The sequence below is a fragment of the Pararge aegeria genome, chromosome 7, assembly GCF_905163445.1.
Source record: "Pararge aegeria chromosome 7, ilParAegt1.1, whole genome shotgun sequence".
Lineage (NCBI taxonomy): Eukaryota > Metazoa > Arthropoda > Insecta > Lepidoptera > Nymphalidae > Pararge > Pararge aegeria.
The window spans coordinates 16,383,218-16,396,281 of record NC_053186.1 but is presented as its reverse complement, the minus strand read 5'-3'; the positions used below and the strand labels follow the sequence as shown (position 1 = coordinate 16,396,281).

General features: G+C 34.7%; 1 protein-coding gene across 2 annotated transcripts in view; it reads left to right on the top strand.

Annotated features, from left to right (window-relative positions):
* Window positions 1-11,963, top strand: part of LOC120624927 (cyclin-dependent kinase inhibitor 1-like) — a 63,467-nt gene extending 51,504 nt beyond the window's left edge. For both annotated transcript variants that reach the window (XM_039891748.1, XM_039891749.1), the window contains one exon: window positions 9,506-11,963. In XM_039891748.1, coding sequence (XP_039747682.1) covers window positions 9,506-9,651 — 146 coding nt within the window. In that variant the 3' untranslated portion in view covers window positions 9,652-11,963. The remainder of the gene's footprint in view (window positions 1-9,505) is intronic.
* The last annotated feature ends 1,101 nt before the right edge of the window (window positions 11,964-13,064 follow it).

Genomic DNA, 13,064 nt, shown 5'->3' with positions numbered 1-13,064 from the left:
TTCAAAATGAGCATCCACGATAGTTCAAGTGGCCGATAATGGCGGCGCTTTGATCGCTTCTGGGTGCGCGATGCGCCCGCGCATACCCGGTTGCTCGGTACCTCATCTCGCTTTGATCTTGCCGCCCACCGGGTGTTCTTTATTAGCCATTCATTAATGTTGCTCATTCGTTTACAGTTTTACTTTTACTCGCATAATAAATACGTTGTCATTGTCAACTTTGGATATACAATAAACCTTTGTTTTTTTTATAACGCCTTCAAGATTTTCAGCATTTTTATATTAAAGTCATTTTCAAGTAATCTGCTTCTGTTATATTAAGGCATATTCTTTAAAATTCCCGCTTCTATAAGACAGTCCCAGCTCCCAGCAGTAGGACATTATAAGGCTGAGCAAGATGAAGCTATTTTAATTTTAATATACAAATCAAAGAAAAATTAATAATGTAATCTAATACTTATATTTTGATAATACTGTTATTAACGCTTCTTATTATTATAATTTATTCTAATCGCTATAAATCGATACAACTTTTCAATCTTTTAATCCTTAAAATGTCGATTGATTTAGTCTAAAGTTACTGTGTTGGATACGTAGCGAGATGTCCCAGACGGGCACACCTGCTCCTAGATCTAACGAGTTAGTGTCAATGAACCCAACTAGAAACTACACAGGGTGATACAATGAAATCTAAAGGCCTAAGTACGAGTTATAAACATTGGGTGATTTAAAGTATCTCAGCAATCGAAGTTGACTATTAACTTTTCCATTGGTATATATAGTGTTGCAAATTTCGTCGTACACAAAACCAATGAAAATACACAAAACCAAGAAAGCCTACAAAAAAGAGAGTAACTGTCTAAGGAATAACTAAATTTAAAATTAAAATTTGTGTGTACCAAATTTTTGCATCAACATCAGATAAGAGGTACCTGTTTATCCTGTTTGTATTTATCAATAGACAAGTAAACGCTTGATTAAATTATAAACAGTCTTCGATTACACGGCACGCCTCGAGTCGTTAGATATTCACCATAAACCATTCACTGCATTTACCACTTGGCCACGCCACAATGGCTTCCTTCTCACTTACTTTCACAATTACGTCGCTGGTTTCTATTTTCTATGCGCTATCTTAGCTAGATTCAATCCATTCAACCGCCGGCTCAATAGATCGTTGATCTTCAGTCATTTTATTATAAATATATCATTCAGATGAGACGTGCAATCTAAATTCAGAGCAGTAATGTTATGAGTGTTATATTCTAGACCACTTTTTAGAAAAGGCATGTTATGATCGTAAACTAGTTCGGTTCTTAATACCACTGCAGTTTAGACCAGCATATATCTTACACAGGTTCCATCACTGATTTTAATAGAAAGCTCATATAATAAAATAATTTAGTCAACATGTTTCGATCAGAAACTAGTTTGAGGCTTATAATAGTAATGCACTCTTTACATACCCAATTAAATGGGTATAGGTATATGATGATGTAAGAACAACATAAGTAAAAACCTGCTCATAATTTTAAATATCAGTGAATGCTCTTATAAGCTTACGTAACAAATTCTATATGCCTGTCTACTCTTGACATTGCTGAATCAATTTAAACGTGCTACTAGTTGCCGCTACTAGTTTATCGGTCGAGCTATCAATCACTTGGAAAGCTTTTTGTCAAGTAAACGCGAAACCACTGTAGCCAGACAAACACGTTCTAAACCACTGCCATTGAAAATGTTAGGAAAACTAAGAATTAGACGTTTAACATTAATTGATTTTGGTTCTTAACCGTGTAAAAATTAATCCCAATGTCCACTAATTTAACACTGACCAGACTAATGCAACAAAAAATGCACTCTAGCAAAAAAGCTAATACGATGTATCAACTTGAATTCAATGCTGCGAAACTGCAAACATCCAATTTACGACATCCTGTTTAAAAGATCAAATCTGAATAATTGCACCGTACAAGACAGGCTTCTAGAACTGACTGAATTACCTGTAAGATACCAGACCATTGGACGTAGGTAGTAATTTTGATCTATCTAATAGCGCCAGTTTCTTGCTTTTACCTTATATTTTAGGCTACTTTATTGCCTGCAGAACTTTTAAACCGAGTAAGATTAAAATCAGAAGCAATTTGTTTAGTTATAAGTGCATCTAATGATGTACTAACGTGTGTATTATCCTGTACTATGCTTATATGTCGTCTTAGGCGATCCGTAGAAGAACTAGACTTACCGAGATAGCTCAGCGAGTAGCAATGGTCGCGGCACATAGCTCGGGGAACCGATGGATTGGTCCCAAGGTGCTGGAATGGTGACCGCTAAACGCAGCATTGGTCTGCCCCAACGAGGTGAATTAACGACATAAAGAGAGTCGCTGGGAGTCGCTGGAAACAAGCGGCCCAGGACTATGGATTATGGACCTCCCTATAAAAGACCCGTGCTCAGTAGTAGACGTCAGTCGGTTGAAGAGATGATGATGACGATGATGATACTTTAGTTAACGTTTATAATAATAAATAATCAAGTAATTGTGGTAACGAAAATGAAAGTTAACAAAGACCTGACGTTCGCTTGGTAAATTTCTCTCGTGCTATAAATAATTAGGTTGATAAATTAACCTAGACGCGTCGTTGACTCGGACGGACCATGATGATTAAACTAAATGCAATGACAATGGTATTTCCTGTGGCGGTTTCCTTTGTTTATATGTTATTGGGGCAATGTCTGAAAAACTTAAATGCAATGAGGCCAAATGTAAGCTAGATAAACAATTTATAAAACGGTGTTTCTAATACATTGTTTAATATTTTTGCAGTGGCAGTCAAAGATAAATCCTTTTACACCAACAAAGTGGTAATCGTTCATCTGTCAAGCACGCTTCGCCTTTTGTCCTGACAATAAAACACAAAAACTCTCGTCGTCATGAGGAAGACAAAAAAACAACCGCAATTTAAATAAACTATATCAGATAATATTGAACAAATGTTAAGAGCGGGATACAATGCACACTACCTGCTTGTCACTTATTTGTTTAGGCTTCCACATCTTAAAACCAGTAGCCGGTGCCGGCTATAATATATACCTATACAAACGCAGTATACGGATATTCGAGCTGCACAGGATTGCTTTTTGTTACTCTTTTTCCTTGAGCGTCCAGTTGTGCTAGACTACATCGTTTAGGGTTGGCCGCAGAAAGAAATTAGAACTTAATTAAATCAAGTTCTTTTGTAAATATTGAATATATAATGAACTTAACTTCTTTAATCCGCGACTACAAGATAAATCTTTCTGGTGAGATTTATATACGGAAATCTATTGATAATGAAAATTGCCATCTGAAGACGAGATATCTGTAGGATCCCTCGATATAGAAGCGAAATATGCTTGGAGATCTTTTTTTCGGAGATAAAAAAATACCATATTCCACGCGGGCTTGTCTGATTCACTTAAATTACTGCAAAACTATAGCAATATGCGATGCAAGGAAAGTAGAAATTAAAGGAAAAACAAATAATACGTCAACTGTAGATTAAATCACATTTGGTTACAGAGGAAGAAAAAGTTGGCGTGTTCGCGTTACGCGTATCCGCAATAAGCAAGCGTTTTGACATCGAATCGCCTTTCACTTGACCTAGATATTTTGGAACTGGTTCGTAATCACAATGCAAGCGAGTTGCATTCCCGTTTCGCTATCTTGTCGACATTGCCATAATTTGGCTCCTTGTCTAGGCGTGACTGAATGGAATCAAATTATCTTTGCTGGTTAGGCACTACTCGTTAGACATATTAGGTCACAGTTACACAATTTAAATGGAAGTTTATGACTGTTTATATATCTTTAAGTGGGTGCATATGCAATCGAAAACTGCCATCAGCTTTTTACTTGTGGCGTAGATGACAAGTTAACTTTGAAAAAACTTACTAAAATCACCTGACGTAAACATCTTTTTAATATTTGTTTGGTTGATTGAGCATAAAAATGCAAAAATTTTCATCAAATCCAATTAAGAGAACTAATTAATTAATCATTATCAATAAAATCATACTAAACCTAAAATTTCTTAAATCGACTTACATGAGGATGGGTTTGAACAAGAAAATACTAATGAGATACGTGATTCATCTCTCAATCGGCTCCTAATCTTTCTCTTCATCAAATCACAAAAAAGTTCCCCAGAACAAAACTCTGGGCTATTAGTAACCCTGTGCCATAATCAAGAATATAAAATGTCAGTGTGCGCTAGGGCAACGAGGCAAGCAACCTGTTTGGTTGCGGGGCGCAGCCACCTACGCCTGACAAATCCGCGGCCGTTTTTTTCAATCCCCCTTCCCCCCTTACAATCACTATACACACCTACCAACGAGGTTACGTGTAGCGAGTGAGCCACGGGACGCGCGCGATCAAGTTTAGACTTGCTTGGAAGCTATACGTCATTAAACCTGTCCCGCGTTCAGATTGTTAGAAATGTAAAATTGTTACCTAAGTTATATTTTTAAAATAAATGAGTGTCGCCTTCACATGGCGCGTGGGCAACGTCCATCGCCACTGTACTATACGATTGGATCGTTTTAATAGTTTTACAAAAGTTTACTCATCCACGAGCAACTTATTTCATAATATAAGTTTAACAAAGTTCAGGTTTTCTTAGATAGTTATGACAATATAAATTGGACGTAGTTACACGATAAGGATCCAATCCACAAAACTACCAAAATTGAGTTAACTATACCAAAGAGACCGTAAAGGTCGATATTTTCGTTCAGCAAAAAGATTCCAGTGAAATACGAACACATGACATTGTAATCAACACTAGGTACCAGTCCACATGTATGGCAGGCATTTATTATGAATCTACTAAAAAATTATTGTACCTTAAATTCCAGAAGTCTACAGAATGAGCTCATAACAATTATTGAAAATAATAATGAAAAAACTTTGTTAGCTTTCACTATCAATTTCATGACGCACTAAACATTTCCCCAGTTTATTATATTCCCATGTAGGTACCTTCCTACAATTTACAATAACGAATTCCGTCTGCGTTCGTCACATCCTGTGCAATATTGTGTTGAGAACGAAATGACAGAATATGACTTGAATATGACCAACGGAGCAAAAAGCAATGGGGAAGGATGCGTTTCTAAAATGTTTTGTGTTTTTTTTTATTTGTCGATGGATGAATCAATTACAAACCCTTTCAACGCTTTCGTAAATATTTTTTGCCCTCTTATAAATATTCCAGTCGGGTAAAAGGCGATGGAAATGCATATTGCATACCTACGTCACAGTCGACCTTATCCCGATCGTGTTTAGTATTCGAAATTCTTTAAAGGTTTATTATCATCTAAGTCGAGCATAGGAAAGTATTTTCTTCCTTTTATACCAAGGGAAAAAGGTAGGTTAGTTAAAAAAAAAATTGAAATCAAATGTAGGTACTCAAATTTTATAACAAGTTGGATAAGCTTAGCTTATGCTAATAATTCTAACCAATGCCTATTAACCTCCACAACTGCAGAAGTATCAACATAATGATCTGCATTATGAATCTAGGCAATTGAATGATTGCTGTAATTGTACCTGGTTAATTGAATACTTATGGTAATAATAGTGCTTAGTAAATTGAATGCTTATGGCAATAGTGCCAAGTTAATTAAATTTATTGTCATACTTACAAAAATCTCTAATTTAAATGTTTGACTAAATTACAATACGTTGAAATGACACACGCGGCGTTGCCCCGTGCGCCCGCGCAGATATTTAGGTCGCTCAAAATAGCCACGCCATTTCGACAACTCGCCCAAAGATCTTGCAGATACAAACGAGTTAACGTGATCGGTTAACTGTGTTATACAACATAGTATTCTACATCACATTTAAAGGCACCTTAAAACTGAATAAGATGTGTCGGCCGGTTTATCTGTATAGCAAATGGTTTAATAGGTGTTGAATCTTCCCTCAAGAATCTTTTAAGAGCTTTCTTTGCAATATGTTTCAGACAATAATTAAAGAAGTATCGCTTTTTCATGACATTGAAAATTGCAAATATGAAATATAGATATTATAATTTTGAAACATCATTATTGCAACTCTTCATACAAGATTGCATTTTAACACATTATCAACTTTGTAAATTGAGGATTTGAATTTAGTTAATCTTTTTTCAAAATCATTTATACACTACACGCGGAAATAATTTTATCATTACATTTTAGGCTTCTTTTAGCTCTGTATAGTCCGGTAAAGATAAGCGTTTGATAGTGTCATACGATAAATAGAGTATGTGTAAAGATTGAATAGAAGCGACGCGACGACGCGGCCACGCTCTGCGCACGCGCACGATCCCCAAGGCCATTTTGTTTACACACCCGCATGTTTACGCGAACTAATACCGTATTATCCGGCCGAACGCATGCAAATCATACAGACTTCGAGTCTGCAACGCGGGCCTACCGTCCTAAATCTTCCGTGTTATATCAACGAGAAAATGGCGCGAAACGCTTCATTGAACATTTGGCGGGAAACCGTTGCGTAACACTGTGAAAGTATTTTCACTATGTTTGTTTTGTGTTGGATTAGCGTATTTTCTGTATCTTTTCTTTATCATTCAATTTATAACTTATATATATATGTATATATATGCAATTGTTTTGTTTATATTTTGAGGTTATAATTGCCGAAACCCACGTTTTTATCGTTAAATATTCATATTACATAATGGTCTAATACGTATTTAAATCAGATAACTACACGTTACAACTTACTTATCATTCTACCTATTTAATGTAATTAAATAAACACGTGATATATCAGTAAAGTTTTTGGCGGGAAATGAACTAAAAGCCGCGTGGTGACCAGTCGGCCTTGGATCTTGTGACGTCATTGACATAGTTCCCGACTGCACAAACGGACTCGCGATAGTTTTTTACAGTGATTCCGACGAAAACGCCACGGTCATTATTATTAACTGGTCCCAAAGCCTTGCCTTGCCCATAACTAGGGTTGCGAGTTTCTTCTCCGACAAATATAGTCTGTTCTTTACAAAATCGATGTTTGTTATAATTTACGTAATGAAATTATTTGATTAAGACGGTAATGTAGGGCCAAAATTATTAATTATTTCGAAATCATCCATCATGCTGTCGTCACTTTTCTATAAAACGCTTCCATATACTTAAAGTAAGAAGGTATAGTTTAGATTAGTGTCTCAACTAAAATTAAGTCTGCAATCGTGCTGCCTTGTATTTTTTGGTTAATAAAACTCATTTAGGATGTCTATTTTATTAAGTAACTAATCGTATTTATCGATGGATGGATACGATTACCGGTATTTAAGAAATCGTGGCAACCCTAGATGTAATATTCTCCCAACTGACTGTTTCCTTATCGATCTTCTCTTTAGTCAAGGCCATTTGGTTTTGACAAATATCATAACGACTATCCGATAGACATTTATATAACCTTGAAATTAGACCACTATTAAGGAATTACTACTTATTATTATTTTATCGTATCAATTTCGTATGGAATCGGTATTTACTAAAATATTTTTAACGGAAATAGTAATACTCGCCTTTAGCATGTTCATGTTTTGGCTAAGGCTTTTCAAAGTAACAAACTAACACGATGATGTTTGCCAGAATTCTTTTCTACTAACAATTTCATTCATCCCTAATTTTTAATTAAAATTCAATTATAAAATAGCCGAATTAAATGCATTAGTTATCATAATAAAATGCATTGACATGACAAAGACGGCCAGTTAAATCAACTAACAACGTCTATGTGCCACTTGTATTGCAATTATTTTGCAGGCTGGTTAAAATTCTCGGCTACTAAATCCTTATTATTGGAACAGTTATAAATTACCATCTTCACCACAAATATATCATTAATGAACTTGTACTTTTTGATAAAATTTTGTTATGATCAAGTTATATTGATTTGACTTTAAAAAGGTGTACAATTAAACGTATGTATAACCAAACCCGTTAAATTCAATTGCGCCTTGGCAAAATGTAAGATAGGTACGTAGAATTGTTATATGTAAGGATGATATAGACTTGTTTGTCGTCTCAACTCAACCACGTGGTACGAGACGAAAGCAAATCACATGTATCTGACCTTCAGCAGTGGTCGCGTGTTGCCATGCCGTTTCTCTACACAACTACCATATTATACAGCCTGTGTTACGCTTTAGCTCCTTTAGCTGATGATGGCTTCTTGATTTTGCATTTTATCGCGTTTTCTCTGTAACACCAACAATGTTTAACACCTACAGGTTTTTTTAAATTGGCAATACATACTTGAAAAGTTCAAAAACTAAAACCTGACCACCACAGCCTCAGTAAAATATATATTTGTAAACCTACCTACCTATTTTACACTTAATTTGTTGTCATGCCATAACTAAAGAAATTAATGTCAGACAGCCAAACATAGATTTAAAGTTTTTACTTATTAGAATGAAAAAAGTAGCGTCAATTCTGATAAAAACGTCAAAATAACACTGCTTAAATACGGTGAGGAAATGCAATGATTCCAAGACTAGGTATACAATTTATCGATAAAGTTGACAACCTCGGTTCATTGCCTTGAAAATTTTACAATGCACGCAATACCTACGCATTATCTAATCGCAACGCTCATGAACTTTGAAGTTTACAAGCCGATGCTTTGTAAACTACGAACACGTTGCATTCAAAACAATCCCACAATAGTAACTCACAGCCTTCGCCCATTATGATACAGATTAAACAGTAGTAAAGCGATCGTAAAAGTTTTATAGTTATTAAGGTTATATTTTTTATTCCAAATTTGAAATGGTCCCAAAGGGCGTCGCCGCTTTGTAGGATTTATTTTGAAAGAAAAAGATTCCGGTGCATTAAGTATGCTAGAGGAACTTTTTACGGTCTTATCCCTACGGATAGAGTCGTAAAAATGTCAACTGCGAGGGACTTGTACAGCCATCCGGGTCTTAACGAACCTCCAGTTTTTAGATCGTAAAATTTGGACCAAATCACTCGGTTGCAGCTCCGCCTTCGATATAGGTTTTATGAGCTCTCATTCTTTAGCATACGTCACCCTTTTCATGTTGTAACAAAAACACACTTTTATGTTCTTTAAATAGAAATGTATTTGAATACTTTAAATATGGTTTCCATAGACCCTGATTCTTTATGAGATTAAAATTTTAATACACTCTTTAACAGTTTTTTTATCGTAAATAATTACAGTCTCCATACCGATGTTAAATGTTACGTCCCAAAATGCATTTCTTGCACAGTATGATTTCAATAAGCGGCCCAGGATTGTGTATTGTGGAACTCCCTACAAAAGACCTATGTCCAGCAGTGGACGTCGATTGGTTAACATGATGATGATGATTTCAATGCGATGGGGTATTGCCAGTATAATTTAAATATCGATCTGCATAAAGGATTATTGCTCATATTTTAAAAAACTGTAGTAACGAAGACCTTTTGTTCTTTCCAGATTTCTTGAAACCGCGTAAGCGGTTGGCTAACAGTGGGAAGAAGTCCCCTGCGCACAAACACAAGCACGAGTGCGGGCACGGGGCGCACATCCGCCCTCCGAAGGTGGCGAGACTTGCGCAGGCGCACTTCAAGCGCACCAGCTAGGCCAAGGCAACGTGCAACACCCGCAACAATTGAACAACAGGAAAAGAGATTCACCTATCCTTAGGCAGCTGCAAACTAAGAGGAAAAATTGGAATTTAACCCAAAATAGTGTCGATAATGGAAAGGGTTTCCAGAACTCTAATTCTACGTATGATATTTAAATCATTCATCGTTTCATTGAAGGAATGATTCAATCATGTAATGGGTTTCCAATATAACACTTGATTAAAGAACTGTCAACTTGGACGTCTATAATTACAGATAGGAGTTTGATACGATATAAATATCATAGAGACTTAGAAAATTTTCTGTTGCACATTGCTCAGATTAAAGTTTGATTGGTTTTAAGTGGTTAAAGAAAATAACCTTTTTGTCAGAATTACCTCAGATCATGTTATTACGGATACTGTCATACTTTAGTTATCATGGGACTGTTCAATTCGAGCGCGGGTTACGTATAAGGCAATTGTGCAAATTATTTTATATTATCTCTTAATTTATTTTGATTGTCGACGCTGCACGTCGCATCTCGGAGAACAATATAATAATGTTAAGTAATTTGTAAGATAGTTTCAGACATTTATAATAGCATATGATTTAATAATATATTTTTCCGATCCGGTTTGTCACTAAGAAGCATCACAATTTTTCTAAATTCAGCTCAAAAAACAAAATGACTTCGATCTTTTATAATTTGGGTGCCAAGACACCTCAAAAATTCAAGTCTCCGTCGAGTCCCGGGCAATATTTATTTATAATGTGACAATTAATTATAAGTTTAATATGATCTCTGACAAGTAAATTAAGTTATATTAGTCGTTAGAGATAGGTTTAAATTTGAATTTAGGTAGCAAGTTTTAAATATCGGACCGTTTAATTTATACACACTTTTGTTTCCCTATTTTCAACATCATGTATGTCACAATGGTAAACTCCTTGAAAATACTTACGTGTTGCTTTGAAAATAAAATTTTCAGTGAAAACATGAAAGTATTTTCGATTAGTTTCGTTGATTGACCGAGAGAACTTTGTATTTTTGCTCGCCAAATTGCGAGAGAAGTACAAAGAATCTCATATAAACATAGCCGTTAACAGAAGTTTAACAAACTATCACCCGATTACGATATAAAAACATTTCAACACTTCCCATGTACATTACATTAAACACTTCTCATTGCGACCTTTCTATGCGTAGTCGGGTTCAAATTTAGAGTACTTCAACCAAAAGCAATTTAGCGTTAAATAAATACAAATACTCAAGTGAAGTTTTGTTACTACTTCCAGTAACAAAATCGTTATTGCCAGTTTAATTATAATAAATACGGATGTGACGATATGAACGTCTTTGCAGATATCTATTATCGGTCACATCCCTTATAATAGATAATGATATTGTTTTACAGTTTCGAAGACATTGAGTATTTGTGTTTTATGTCAAATTTCAGTATAACAAGGTCTTAATATTATAAGTGTCGTTGTTATATTTAATGGATTATTTTATTACTATGATTTATCGATGTTTGTTTTTAATTGGTTGTCTAAAATACTGTGTATAGTTTGGGACGAGAAGTTTCCTTATGCAAAACCACGGTCCCTTTATAAAAGTACAAATTATTTTCATGTCTGTTTAGGTGGGGTCCGCGGTGAAATCTTTAAAAGACACTCATCTTCATTACCTTTCATAATAACAATTACTTCATTTGCTAGGTTTTTTACATTAAGAAGAATCGACAGAATCCATTTAATACTAATTTTCTGGTCTTAGAAAATAGACAAAAATTAAAGAAAACAATTTGCATTTCATTTAAAATCTAACGTTTAATTGAATGCAAAGTATGATGCGGAATTTCAATTCATTTCAAATTCGGACTAAATACCATTAAAGCATAATTTAAAACATTCATTCAGGGTTATGCAATTGGAAATTTCGTTTATTTAATTTTGTGAAAGAAATTAGTATTAGGATAATTGACGATTATTTCGGTGAAACGGTGTTTTGTGAACGTCACAGCGTTCTGCCAAAGCCACTAAGCTGGTCTGACTAGAGTCTAGACTAAAATAACTATGAAATTATAAATGAATTATTTCACTTGGACAAATAAATAAGGGAAGACTAATATTATAAGGCGTTGCGCGCTTTGTGTTTTCTTTATTAATCATTACGAGGTGTTTCGATTTTACTTTAATGACTTGTTTTTCAAGAGTTTTGACTTTGTTCTTTAATTTATGAATTGTGTTTACGTGTGGTCTCTGGAACAAACGCTCGAATTATCCACTGTCCATATAAATTTGTCTTCATTTACGAGTCCTTGTTCTTGGGTTGTCACTTTTCACCCTTTATAATGTAACGGATGATAATTGCTAACCCATACAAAAATAATGCCCGAAATTTAACAATTGTCATACAATACTTGGTTGCGAGGCTTTCGTTTATGAGATTACACTGAAACTATTTGAAATTCTATTGATTGAAAATTTCTATTCGGATGTTGTCAGTCCACCAAATTAGACTGTATTAGAATACTGCGAATAATTTAATTATTAAGACTTTGGCACACTTATCGTCATCGTACGGTTACGGCTACGCGTGTTGAGTCAGAGTTAATCGTAGTATTTTCAACACTAGAAACACACCTAAAACTACCATCACCCGTCGCCATACATTGTGGAGCGCAACATATGCCTGTTTTAAGTGTGCTTCTAGTTTTAACCGCATTACATAGGACTTATTAGTGCAAAAAAACGCCCCCTTATACGCCACGGTTCGGATAACCATAAAGACTAAATGATTTTCAACATTATGTTTTGTAAAGAGACAAAGCTCAACTTTATCTTGAAACGAACATTTCACAATGTTAATTGAATTAAAATGCAAAATGGTTTTAATATAAGCTTCGTGTTGCTTAATTGCATGCAGAATACTAAATATTTTGAAATGTAACATTGTATGTATTCCTAATTAATTGAATGCATTTTTTGTAATTGACTATTAATAGTCTTTTCATTTAAAAGAGTTAACTAAAACTGATATCTAAATAACATTAAATTTATATTGGCATTGGGTTCTAAATAAATTGGTTTATTTTAATGGTACAGCGTGTTCAGTCTTTTTGCACTAATAATATGTGAAGTATTCATAACTATTGCGTCGCAGAGTTATTTTTCGCAGTATTGCAATACACTCGCCATATTTCGCGTGGGCATGATAGACTCTGAAGTTATTGTTTGGTTGAAAAGGAAAGAGATTGTATTCAAAGTTGAAGTTGAACGTGGAAATGGAAGCACACTGCGTTCTTATAATTTATTTTAATATATTCTCTTTAACACCTGTGATGTATTAAATATGATCTCAGAACATAATTTAACTGTATGCAATTGTTTTTTTTTGTTTGTTTACAAATATTTGTTAGCTT